This window comes from Aythya marila (genome assembly GCF_965140915.1).
Source record: "Aythya marila genome assembly, chromosome: 13".
Classification (NCBI taxonomy): domain Eukaryota; kingdom Metazoa; phylum Chordata; class Aves; order Anseriformes; family Anatidae; genus Aythya; species Aythya marila.
The window spans coordinates 18424280-18438196 of record NC_139054.1 but is presented as its reverse complement, the minus strand read 5'-3'; the positions used below and the strand labels follow the sequence as shown (position 1 = coordinate 18438196).

The 13917-nt window shown below is 40.7% G+C and overlaps 1 protein-coding gene across 2 annotated transcripts in view; it reads right to left on the bottom strand.

Moving 5' to 3' along the window:
* Window positions 1-13917, bottom strand: part of COL4A6 (collagen type IV alpha 6 chain) — a 135070-nt gene that overhangs the window by 21277 nt on the left and 99876 nt on the right. For both annotated transcript variants that reach the window (XM_082771064.1, XM_082771065.1), the window contains 14 exons: window positions 13850-13885; window positions 13707-13748; window positions 12753-12845; window positions 11615-11668; window positions 10180-10239; window positions 9386-9430; window positions 8314-8367; window positions 7023-7092; window positions 6576-6686; window positions 5598-5747; window positions 3423-3527; window positions 2360-2520; window positions 1299-1478; window positions 518-701 (listed from right to left, as the gene is read on the bottom strand). In XM_082771064.1, coding sequence (XP_082627190.1) covers window positions 518-701; window positions 1299-1478; window positions 2360-2520; window positions 3423-3527; window positions 5598-5747; window positions 6576-6686; window positions 7023-7092; window positions 8314-8367; window positions 9386-9430; window positions 10180-10239; window positions 11615-11668; window positions 12753-12845; window positions 13707-13748; window positions 13850-13885 — 1345 coding nt within the window. The remainder of the gene's footprint in view (window positions 1-517; window positions 702-1298; window positions 1479-2359; window positions 2521-3422; window positions 3528-5597; window positions 5748-6575; window positions 6687-7022; window positions 7093-8313; window positions 8368-9385; window positions 9431-10179; window positions 10240-11614; window positions 11669-12752; window positions 12846-13706; window positions 13749-13849; window positions 13886-13917) is intronic.

Here is a 13917-nt window from a genome sequence, read left to right as displayed (position 1 = left end):
GCTTACAGAATTACTAAAGTAGAAGCTTAAGTATGTAAAATCCTCATGTAATACCTACTCTGTAAAAATCTAGAGCTCTTTTTATTTCAGTAACAGTTTTGAAAACTGATTCAGAAGTCCCAGATATCAGCGAGTTACCATTATTACCTAGACAATGAAGTAGGCTGTGCTTTTTAAAAATTTCATTTTAACTGTCTTCCTAATTACCTTTGGTGTAAAATGGCTCTCCAGCAACAGTCAGTGAGTAGGCTCCATCCAAAACAATTAGTGTTTGAGTATTCAGCTCAGATACTTGCTGCTTATTATCTGTGTCCTCCTAAGCATGACAACTTGAGAAAGCAGTGACTGCTATGAGAGGTCTAGTGAGCCCACAGAGCAGTTTTAATTGATTTAAAGAGCTATCTTTAACCTAATGCCATCTTCTTGCCTGGTACAAGAACAGCAGTAGGTTTAGTGCCACTTAACTTGCAGCAGCTTTGCACCTTTTCAAAATGAGAGCAGATCCAGCAAAACCTACCTGGGGGTCCTGGAAGACCTGCTTGTCCTGGAAGGCCATCCAGCCCTGGGTCACCTGGCGGCCCACGAACTCCACTAGGACCTGGATATCCAACGCCAGGAGAACCAGCCTCTCCATGATGGCCCTTGGTGCCAGGTAATCCTGGCAGTCCTTTTTCACCTGGGAATCCCAGTGCACCATCCCCCTGTGCACAGCAAAGACAATTACAGCTGAAAATCCAAGAGATGTGGAAAGAACGTACATCATTGTTACTTTAGCAAACGCATAAAAGTTTGGTCAGCTCTGTGCAAGTTTCATATGCACCTGGGGAGGTACAAGAAAACCTCTGTAAATAATCCATCATTATTTCAAGGTGCATGAAAACTCAGATACTATTAGAAAATATTTTTTTTTATGTTGTGTTTGCCAAAACATTAAGTATTACATATTCTGAAAGATTAGTTTCTGTGTTATTTCAATTAATTAAAAAGATTCTGGTGTGATTTTTCTATTCCAGGATTTGACTCGTGCTGACAGTGTCTTATCTATCAGGACACAATGTAAACCAGAATTAGGCCTCCCCCACTACAGGAACTTTATCGTTTGTCTGGACAGCCAGAGGCATTGGCCAGTGCCAATTATTAATCTTGATCAAGACAAATCTGTGCTCAAGAATGAGCTTTTTATAATGTATTTGGAGATTTACCACACAGATCATCAGGGCTAGTAAACCAGGCCTTTCCGATCTCTCTGCTCATTATTGCAATCCTAAAGCACTACTGCTAAATTAATCTGAACTTACTGGAGGGCCCGGCGGGCCTGGCAGACCTGGAAGTCCATCCCTGCCAGGAGTTCCTGGGATGCCTGAAGGTCCTCTGGGCGCTGTCGCACCACGGTCCCCACGAGCACCTCTGCCTGTTGCATAGGATGAATCTCCTTTTTCTCCCTTAAGGCCTGGAAGACCTTGCTGGCCAGCTGAAGCCTACAGAGCAAAAGATTAAAAAAACAAAACTGCCATCACCATCAAAAAAAACAAACAATCAGGCATATGAACATGCATAGAAAAGCCCTTGCTTTTTAAAAATGTCATATGAGGCCAGCACACAATGACTGGAGCTAGAAAGAAGCTCTGAAGGGTTTCCTATTGTATACGTTATGGGGGAAAAAAAAAAAAAAAAAAAAAGTTTGAGTATTTCCAAATGTTTCAGTTAAGTCACTACAGTTTTACAGTGGCAAGCCAAACCTGGGTATATAGCACTGTAGTGATCCACCAGTCTTGGATGGCATCTGGGAACACTGTATCAGTCATGATTTAACAGAGCCCAAGTATTGGAGTATTGAGTATTTATTATTACACCCTATTACTTCGTGTGCTGCATTCACCAATGTTGATGAAGACACTCAGAAGTCATTTAGCGTGCTTAGACTGCACCTGAGGCAGACAGCTTTTATAGCTATGCGCAAGGATGTGGACAGAGCTCATCACTCGATTACAGGTCTTTTCTCCATACAGAAGCATATCTGCTTCCACAGGTGGCCCTCACTTAGAGAGAACCCTGGGTCTAATCTCTGTGTCCCAAGAGGCCCTGGGATATAATAATTGTTACTGCTTTTCCCCGTGACTGCTAAATTGCAGTTCTCAAACCTTAAGAACCATTTCTTCCCCCATTTTTACATGATAATTTCTCTACTTTCTGATTCTTTTCACAGATCAGTTTCTGGGTTTATTTTTTGTCCAAACAAGTAGAAGAAATTATGCAAAAAATATGTTCTGGTTTCAATGCGATCAACACCAGGAATTGCACAGGACCACTTTTTATCCTGTAATTCATGACAACCAATACAAACTCTTCCTTGTCTTACCAGAGGGCCTCGCAGTCCTGGTGCGCCCACAGTGCCTGGGTCTCCACTAACGCCCTTGATCCCAGGCACACCAGGGATTCCCGTTGGACCTTGTGGACCCGAGATGCCTTTTACACCAGGTCTCATAACTCCTCCATCACAAGCACAATCACCTGCCTCTCCTGGAAAATACAGTCAACACCCCAAAGTCAGTTTCATTCAGATAAAGACCCTTTTATGGTTTCAAGAGCTCCAGAAGCAATACTGGGACCAAACCATTCTGACATGATATGATGTTGTGCCTACTCTGCTCAGGCAATGAGAGTGTCAAGCCAGGGGAAGCTTTGTCCATGTTAATTTCTGTACAACGCCCACCATCAAATTACCACGTGCATCATGAATCTCAGCAGTATCTGGTACATCATGCTTATTTCCTTGACCTCTTGCCAAAGGTTTCAGTTCTCCAAAGCAGATGATTTTAAGGAGAATTTTAGGACAGAAGTCTTGTGGATCTTCAGGGACGATTGTGTGTCAGGGAAAGCAAATCTGTACTCCCACTCACAGGAGGTCACAATGACCCTCAGCTGGATATCTTTATATTTTCTGGAATTGTAACTGGGCGCAGATCCAAACCAACACAACGCCCAGTGATGTTCGCATCATCCCACGTTAGTGTTCCATTACACACTAAACCCCAAATTCTCATAATTTTTAGGACAGAGGAGAATAAGATTATGTTTCTCTGTCATTTCCAGCCTATGTTAATTTCAAAAGCAGAACACAGGGCTTTATTTCTAAGTCTTGTTACATCTTATGGCTTTAAAGCACAACTTGTTTAGCTAATTGGGTATGAGGTGTTTATCTGCTCAGTTACCTAAGAAGAGTAGGAAGTAGAAAATAGAATTTTAGTGGCAGTGCTGGGCACTACTCTCTCTAAAACGTAAAGGCTGCTGCTCTTTTTATCCATGTCCAAGCTTCCCTGATTTGTCATAAAGACATTTCCACCTCATCTCTTAGGTTTTTAATCACTTGGAAGTGAGATCATTTGATTGTTGAAAGGTTCTTCCAAAAAAGAGTCAATTACCTTTGAAACCCTTTGGACCCAAAGCTCCTGGAAGCCCTCTCTGTCCAGGCTCCCCGGGGGCCCCAGTCCTTCCATCCAGGATTGCGCCCGGGAGGAATGAAGGGCCTACACGTGGAAAAAAAGCAAGCAAAAGCCCTGAGAAGGCTGTATTTCCAGCTCATTAATTACTTATAATGGCAGGGACGCAACTGACAGAATGGCACTGGATCAAGCTGCAACTGTCTAAGTTACACAAAAAGATGAACTTAAAACCATGGGCTACAATCCTCTGCTACATGTTTGCCTTTAGCTTCCCATACAGAAGAGCAGAAGATCTTACAAAGTAGATGCAGCAGAGTTTTATTCCTCTGCTGCTCTACTATTGCAATTTTTCAAAGGCTTAATAGCTGGCCAAAGAACCAACCCAACTGCAAACAGGTTGTATAGAGAAGCACAAATGAATTCGTTCATGGCCTGTCCCCACTGCAGCGTTATGCAGAGGATCAGATGTGCCCTCACAGCTCTGGGAGAGGCTGACACTCGCATGCAGGGACTCGTGGACAGAAGTTGAAGGAGGAACTAACCAATGTGGTGGTGATTGTGGTGACTGGCTACTGCCTTTTTGTTGGTGCAGAAGTCATTGCGTATGAGCAACGTCTCTGCTACTGCTGGCGTGCTAGAGTCATTCCCAGGGCTACCTGCCTTCTGCAGAGCTTCTCAGCAAGTCCCTGCAGTTCAGGAAAGAGACTAAGTGGCAAAATGGTTATGGGAATTCCCCTGTCTCTCACTTTACAGCTGCAAGACCGTTCTCTCTACCTCTTTATATGCTGAGGAATACAATGAAACATGAACTGACAGAAACAGCAGAGGGTGATCCAACAGTGATCTAACATCATCTGAAGTGATGGTGTCTGAAAGGCCTTCCCCTTAGTGACAACAGTAAAATGGAGTGCCAATGAGCACGTCTGATGTTCTGTGGAAACAAACTGCAGCCATCAGCTAAAAAAAGCTACAAGACTTTTACTGACTCTGCAGAAAACTTAGCAGGATTTGACTGACAAACAGTTATTGGTAAGATGGCAGTTATTTCTTCTCCATTGGAAATAATTTCATCAGAGTATGTTCATTGGCTCCATCGCTGGAGTGCGTCCTGGTTTTGAAAGTTTTGCTCTCAAGAATAAAACAGGCTGCTTGAACTCAGTTTATGGCAGAATATTAAAACATAAGGTTTGCATAAAATCACCCCTTTTTCATTTACTATTTATTTTCTGAGGAAAGCAAAACAATACATAATTAACCCAATCAGGGCATATATACAAATGAGCATGTAAATATGAAATCACATTTCTTTAGGTTGATAAACTGTCTCTTCAGGCATCCTGTCTGATTCCCGGTGCCCGAAATACCTCCTCACAAGATCAGGCATTTACTTCAGGTACTCATAAGGTCATGATCTCTTCTTTATCTAAGCCAGTACCAGGGCAAACATTATTTGGCTTTCCTCCCATCATCCTGCATGCTGTATCTCTAACCTCCTTTCCTTTCCCCAGCTGAAAGACGTTTCCTAGGAGTCAACTGAGCTGGCTCAGTTTCATCCTACTAAAGCAGTGCAAATACAGAAAGTTGAAGAAAAAACTGTGCATTTTAACAGGAGACATCTGAGGATGTCAGCCTTGTGGTTAGTTATTTGCTATATGACAACCCTACATTCACTGGGAGAAATCAAGTAGCTACATTTTCATGCTACACCCTTACTATGGACTACTTTCTCAGATGACTGCCTGTTAATAGACAAAATAATCCAAACTGAGTAGACAGAACTGGTACTTAGTTTGGGAGATGCAGCACCTGTCAATGCAAACCTACGAAATATCAAGCTTGATCTGCCATGCTTGGGAGACTAGCCTAGAACTTCAAAGTCCTCTGTTTCATAAATTGTGTCGATAAAACCTTGTGCTTCAGTCTATCAGGTTCCCACTTTTAAAATTGTAACTTTTTTTTTTTTCAGTTACATTTTTTTATCCTGCTGATAAATACATTTAAGGTTGAGAGTTACAATTACAATGGGATGTTGACCAAGCCTTTAAAGTTTACAGATGAATAATGCTCACTACCAAATAAATAAATACATAAATGATTATCTGTCTTGTTTCACTGTGAATGCAATATAAAAATAGATGTTAAAAATGTACATACGTGATGAGCCAGGCAATCCTGGTGCTCCTGGCAGACCTGGTAAACCATCTCTACCAGGACTGCCTGGTAATCCAATCGTTGCTCTTCCTGGTTCTCCCATTTCGCCCTTCACACCTGGAATCCCTGGAGACCCCCCAGGGCCCATTCCATCTAGACAACATTGACACAATGAGCAGCTATCCAGCAGCAAACATATTGTTGTATTTTTAATGTTATGAAAAATACTGTGTCCTGAACTGTAACCATGTTAGCAAAGGACACTTTATAATGGCATACAAAGGAAAACTTATTAATTGTAGCTACCAACTGGCTCCCATTTACACACTCCTTTGGACATCCAAAAAACTTTAGAGGGCTGTATTCAAGTCCCTCTAATAGTTAGATCATGAACTATGGAAGACTGTAATTTGTTTATTTTCATATTGCGCTTGAGTGAGGTGTTTATATTTGCTTTAGTAGTTCCTAGCTCTGGATCATTGCTGGTCAGGACTTCACAGATGTATTCATGTGAAACAAAAATTTTCAAATGAGATTTTTGATGGGACAAATGGGTAACAGCTACAGTGGTTTTATTTAGCCAATCTGACAGCTCTCTATTGCAAATACAAGAAGTCAATCAAAAAACACTCATTTTCAACATTTGCAATTATTTAAAATGTTCCATTTATAGGAAAGGTTTTGCCAATCAACTCATTTGAAATAGAATTCAAACAACCTTCTGTGCACCAAATATTTACACCTGAAGCCTTGAAATGGGCTGTAATCACTGTGTACTGCTCCATCCAAGAACACATACTAGGTTTTCCTGTGCCATCCCTGACTCATACTTCTCACAGGGCAGCTAGCAAATCAGCCAGCTAGAGGAGCAGGGAGAGGCTAGATCCAACACCTTCAACATCTTCAGGCTGCTACTCAGAGTCTTCTCAGCAACAAACACACAGAAAACAGCCTGCTAAAGGCAATTAGCAGATGCTTTACCTCTCTCCAGGCCTGGAAACCCTGGAGCTCCCGGAAGGCCTGGCAAACCACTGCCCCCTTCATCTCCTGGAGGACCAGGTATTCCTGGGTTTCCAGGGTCACCTGGGGCACCTATTAGACAAACACAAAGAAACAAAGAAGAAAAACCTGTGAGAATTTCTGCTGAAAGACTCTGTTCGGTCTACTAACTCAGTGGCCACTGATATTGCCAGTAAAGGTTTCAAAGCCATTAGCAGTAAGGCTGTTAGTCCAAGTTAATGGTTATGGGAAAACTTCCTCCTGAGCTCTGGAAGAGGTTGTTTAAAACTTGACTACATGCGAAAGGGGGAATAACAAAGAGAAATTTCCAACTGATGATGTGGAAAAGTGGTAAAATACAGTAATAATGAAAGTTGGGATCAGAGAAAGTGCTTTAAACTAGTTCCAAAGCAAAATGGAAATGTGTACCTGAAATGACTACACCTTCCCTGTCAACAACGATAGGAGGGCCTGGGGGACCGATGTCACCTAATTCACCCTGTAGAAGAAAAGAGATTCACACCATTATTAGAGATGGGTGGCAGAGGGGAAAACTGCTTGTCACAAAACAGACTGTATTGTGGTAGCAGGGTCTGGTCATTCACTGACTAAACATTACTCTTTTCCTTGGTGAAGAATTCACTTGTTCACTTTGATATTCTGCTATTCACAATTATCTGCAGTCCTGGTTTATCTGCTCTTCCTGTCTGATGGAACTGATGGCTGCTTAAGACCAAGTGCTTGCTAGTATCCAGCTGTCCTCTGAAGGCATCCTGTTACCTCAACAGAAAGCGCAGACAGGTATACACCATGTGTACGTAGGACCTGTAACCATGTTTGCATATTGACCAATACCACACAGACCACTTTTTTTCAACTTGTGGTATGAATATGAATTCATAGCTGCTATGAATATAAACATTTTTAAAAACATTTAGCACTGCAGCTATCTGTTGCCTTGGAATCCTGAATTTAAATAATAGGAAAATTGATTCCTCCATAAAATCACATGAAGAGAACAAGCAAGTTGTGACAAACAGTGGTATCGCTCCTTCTTCTCACTCTAACACAGAATTAAATCCTATTTAAAACAGGAAGTACAAAATCTGACTGTTGTCCAAATCACCATCATACGTAATATATAATAAACACAATTCGGTGTGCCAAGGCAGCGCAACACTTTGATGCTTCTTCCAGTATTACTGCTCTGTACATAAACTTTGACTGTTATTCCATGTGCTCCTCACAAAAAAGCCCTTCAGCACTTGCATTTCTCATGCCTGCCAACCATAAACCAATTTTGGTGGCAGATAAGTTGTTTTCACAGCAAACTACTACCCCACCATTTTCCACTCAGTCTCCAGATGTCTGACAGCCTTGGCAGCTATCTTAAACATCCACTTCCATCTAATCTTGCCTCGATTGCCCAGTACATGTGGCATTGGTGTAAGGATGAAGGAGACAAGAGACACTATATATACACAACAGTAAATCATGAAACTACATGAATAAATGTTGCAAAGGTATTAAAATATCTGAGTGTTCACAGTTCAGCAACCATTCAATTTTATTTTCATCAATAAAGTAAACGAGGAAGTAAAAAATATTGAAAATCACAGTCATACAAAGGTAAAGAGGGGGTCTGACTGGGGCAAAGACATTTATTCATGCAAATATCTTTACAAAAGCAGCACTTTAGTGTTTTCATGTGAGAATTTACCTTTGTGCCTTCAACTCCATCCAGTCCTGGATAGCCGGGAACACCTGGATGACCCTGTACAGTCACACAGGAGAACATTTTTACACAGTGAGACAATAAGCCAGTGGCTAGCTGAGACAGTTGCAGTGCTTGGACTTGGACCACAAACCCAATTCATAGTATTACAAACACTGTCAAGCATCTGCAGAAGTAATAAAGAAAGAGAAAACTGATGGTATCAATTTCTCAGCACTCACAAAATACCTGAGCCTTTAGGCCTCCTTGTGCTGGAAAAATTCTGAGAACTTGTGAACAGGCATGGTGGTGTCTCAATAAAGAGGGCACTTTGGAGCTCTCACAGAACTCCAGAAACGCTTGAAGAGTCTCAAATGCTATTTTCCTTGCACCCCACACTTTCCCTTCTCTTTGTTCCAACTCCATCAACACATTGGTCCTAAAACTTTTTCAATGCCAGCTTTCTGCTATCCATTTTCTGGTAGCATTCTCAGACACCAAAGCTCCCCTTCTGGGTGCATGACTAGAAATCTACACTGAAGTGATCTATTTTTCTCTATTAGGTAGTGTATCAAACTGAGCCCAGTATGGATCCCAAATCCTACTGCAACTGCGGAAAAAATGTAATATTCTAAGAGCTCTGGAGCAGTGAACCTTAATTTGAAACTCCTAAAGTTGTGGACAGCTGTCTTTGACAGCAGCTCATGTTGCTTTCTTGAACAATTTCCACAGGTGCATCTGAAATCAGAAGCACTTTAGTATGTTTTCAGCCCCTTGATCACCTGGCCACTTCCACTTGGTACACTACAAAAAGATAAAAGTGAGAGGGGTTGGCTCTTCCATAAGGAAATGTAATTTCCAACCTGTGGAGGTGGTCTCCTGAACACTCAGGGATAACTACAGAAACAGCTGAAGAGATTGAGAGATGGACTTTCCAGTTAGTGCTCACTAGTTTTATAGGGCAGATGCATTCATGCATCAGAGGAGAGCTTGGAGCCAACAGAGAGATCAGAAGATCGTAAGCAGGTAGATGGCTTCTGCAATTGTAAGTACAGTAAAAAATAAAAGAACATTTCACCTTTCTCCCTGGAATCCCATCAGATCCATCCAGTCCCAGAAGACCCTAAAACAGCAAAACATTTTATGTAGCTCTGAAAGGCTCCATGTCAGTTTGGTCTTATTATATCAGGCTCCAAGATATCTCAGTACCAAAGAATGAAAAGGTAAACTTTCAAAAGGAGAAGGTACCACTAATATTCCTTGTCTTCCACATACTAACAATCACCATTGAAAGAATTCAGCAGAATGATTGATAAAGGACCTCTTATCTTCTTTAGTCATTGTCTTGCTAATCAGTAGTTCAAGTTAAGTGAGTCATGGTGTCTCAACTTAGTAGGAAGTCAAGTAGGTAGTTTGTAATTACAAACTCATGAAACTTAATACAGACAAATGCCTTCTATCTTGATGATTTGCTCTTCACGTGCAGAACAGAATGTCCTGGTCTTTCTGTTGTGTATGAGCACCATTTGTCTGCAAAATCACAGTGATTTGAAGAATTTATAGCTGGCTTTCAAAAAAAAAGCTTTCAAAAATTGGAAAAACACAGGCCTAGCGGTGTCAATACCTCCACGAAATAGTTCTGTATGATTTTCTTGGACTGCCACGCTTGTATTCATCTTTAATCTCACCTTTAGTCTGAGACTTTACTGAGAGAAGAACTACCTGTTGGATCTGTTGTTGTATGACGCTGACTACTATGGGTCCCAGTCCTATGACTGGGACTTCTACATGCTTTGGGAAAGCTTAGTGAAAAGTCCACTTCATGAGACTAGCTTGAGAACAAAAATTTAAGGACTTTGTAAGGTTACCTACCCTGCCACCTGGCAAGCCAGGCACACCTTTTTCTCCTTTTTCTCCAACACCTCCAAAGCCCTGAGGAAAAACATCAACATTAAATCCGCGATCTGTCTGCAATTTAACAGCACAGCCCTAAGACAGAACAAGCACAAATGCAACTATTACTGTAAACAGTACAACAGAGACACATAGGAAACTGACTTTTTCGTCTGAGCTTCTTCTGCCCCAGAAAGAAATCCCATATCAAGCAGTGCAATGTGTGCAGTGCATTATCTTCTTCATTCATTGCAAGTAACACCCGGCTATAAACGCCCTGCAAGTCCTGCTAACTCCATATCATATTCTACATTTTAAAGTGCTTTGAAATCTTATTTCTTAGCAGCAGTAGTTCAAGGCAGTACTCAGAGCATACTTTTTCACTTCTAAATGACATAAAAATAGCATTTTCACGCTCAACATTTGGAACTGTTTGGTGGCTTTCCCACTCAGCAAGAAGTATCAAATCCAGAGATGTAACACCAGGATTTAATTTCAGCAAGTTACAGTAGTTAGGCAATTTTCAGGCTTCAATCGTGAAATATCTTATGCTTGTGGTTAAGTTCACACATATGTTCAACCCCATCAGCTTCAATGGGCCTCTTGTGATGCATTAAGCTAAACATGCACATAATGGAACATGTCCAGAAAGGCTAATAACAAACTGTGCTTCACGAACTTTTTTTTTTTTTTGCACACTATTATACTGAGAACAGCTGTAGGTTGGAAAAACTGGCAAACAATTTATGTTTTTGGTCAGAACTTCCACAAAATATTTATTCCCCAAACTTATCTAAAGAACCTGTGTTTACAGTAGGTTATAAGCTGGGAAATAGCTCTCTGGAATCCAGAGATAAATTGTTGTTGTTAATTCATACAGGGAAGATGCTACACATTCCTGAGTTTACGAGCACTAATGCTTAACAGGCCATTTAAAAACTGGATATACATATATATAGAGAGAGAGAGACAGAGACAAACAGTCAGACATAAAGATATGCATATGTGCTTTACAACTTTAAAGTAACAAAATGTATGTTTAAACATAAGTAAACAAAAATAAATAGGATTTTTAAAATATATCCAGCTCTGTGGGACATCAAGGAACACTGCCATCAAGCGGCCACGTAAAGGTTATGTCTACTTGCAAATTTCCTCTTGCAAATGAAATGTGCTGAAGTGATGACTAATTTATTCAATCTCTAGCAGGACAAGACTGTCTTCTTCACATTTCCAGGACAAAAACTGATCAGATTACAGTTACACTCTTCAAAAATCCTGTGGACATTTGTATCAGATTTTCAAAGTTCTCTGGTGCCTTGAAACTCCTGCAGAGATTTTATGAGCTATGCGGAGGCTTCTGAACCACCTAACCCATATTAGGCAAAAATTAAAAACTCTCCTCTGCTCTTACCGGCAGGCCAGGCAATCCTTTTTCGCCCGGCAATCCTTGAAGGCCTGGCTCACCCTGAAACAGGGAAGAGGTAAACATAATAAACCACTGAACCCATGAAAGCAAGACTTACCCCAACCCACCCATCATACTCCTGACTCCTAAAGCGAGGCTTTGTAACTTATTTGGCAGCAAGGAGGCTTGATTTGTGTCATCGTTTGCCAAATACGGTCTCTCTCAGCAGTGTGCTGATGCATGCAGCAGATTGTCTGTGACCACTTCCCATGGCTTCACAGACCACTGCTTTGGAGTTATTGTTCTCCTTTCCTCCACTGCTAGAAGGCAAACCAGAAGCATCTCAGATTGTCGTCTAGGGACTTCAAACATTCATAGTACTTCATAGAAAGCAACAAAACAGCACATAATGAGACAGAATAATGCCTTCACAATCCTGCTTACAAATTAAAGAGCAAGCCAAATAAACTGCACTTGTCTGAGCATCACCTCATGCTAATGTAACCCCACCAAGTAAGACAGTGTGCACCATGACTTATGCAGACTCCGCAAACTCAGACTCGGCTCCCAAACCAGCCTGTGTATGTCCTACATTAATTAATTAATTACTAATTAAATAACTAATTAAATAACTAATTAATTCAGCATATGTAAATTCCATGTGTGAACAGAATCTTTATCTCAAGATCCACAGAGCTTTTATAGACACACTGATGATCTAAATATGCACCTTAGTAAATGCCTGGATAACAAAATATATGTGATTATTTCAAAGTATTGTGCATCACAGGGAAAGCAAGAGACCTGGAGCTTCTTATTTATTTTCCCAATATGATTTCTTTTTTTTTCCACTTGTGTTGACAGTTTCACATTTCACAGGTCCAACACAAAGAAAGTACAGTTCATTCATGTAGGATTAATGATGGAAACCTTTAAATAGCTTTAAGATTTTTCCTTCTGAGGGGTATGGATCCTCCAGTGCTCCACACTGCTCTGAGCTAACAACATTTTTATTCAATAGCCATCTGACAGATTAAACTAGTGCATAAAATGAGTATGATTTGGCAATATAACAGCCCTCACTGTCTGGTATTTTTTTCAGCTTTCATAGCATGGACAGGAATAGTAAATTGTATTTACAGACCTTTTCTCCTTGCTTCCCTTTGGGGAATCCCATGAATTCTAGTATTCCAGTGGATGGTGGGGGACCTGGAGGGCCAGGCAATCCTACATCTCCCTGTAAGCAAAAGAGGAAGCTATTAACATAAGAAGAGCTTGCTTAATTTCCAGTGAAAGTTGTTTCTGAAAAAAAGGCTACTCTAATTTTATCCCTCGTACATAAAAACTGTGTGCCTGAATTCTGGCACAGGAGTTCGGTCATGGAAGCCAAAAGTCAGGCTGAAAATTAAGACGAACAAAACATTAAACTTGTTTCACAGGAGCTGTGGATATGAAACAATGAAAGATTAAATAAGAAAACAAAAGGCTCAGCTTTAAAATCAACAGAAAAATAAAAATGCCCCAGAAACACTTCGAAGAGCAATATGAAAGAGAGGAAGGCAAGAAACAACTAGAAATGTAGCATGCTGAGAACTCATTTTAACAGTAGCAGAATCAAGAACTCTGAGAAGCTGCATTATGCCAACATAAATCCTCACACAGACCGAAAGATACCCATTTAGGATAGTAAGACTACAAATTACACATCAGTTGACCTAATGAATGTTATGTAATCCAAAGAGAATAAAGTCTGTAGAAAAATTCAATACAAGAGGTAAGGGTCCATATAAACTGAAGGACAGATTTGAAAGTTGTCTAAGGAAGACCTCATATCTTGATAGCCATGAAAACTCTGCACAGAAATGAGATTTTCTTTCCTCCCTTCACAAAGGCAAAGCTCTCATCCTTTTTTCCATGTAAAAACGGATCAGCAACCAGCAAGATTCTTCAGTATTTGGACTGTCACTCAGTCCAAAAGAAGAAAAAGGCAAAGAAGAAAATGCTGTAATCTAGCCACCTTCTAGAGATTAAAGCTATGATGGAACACTGGAACACAGTTGCTTCACATTCTTTCCATAACTGAAAAAGTTTCACCTACCTTTTCTCCTTTCTCTCCTTGAAAGCCTAATCCCATATTACCCTATGGCAGAAAACAAACAAACAAACAATAATGAGTGAAAAAATGAGACAAAAAAGCTAACAGTCAGGTATGAAAAGACAACAGAACGAGTAGGTACTTACTTTGGGACCTGGTGGCCCGGGGGGACCCACTGGACCCTAAATGTGAAAAAGATTAAGATTTTATTTTT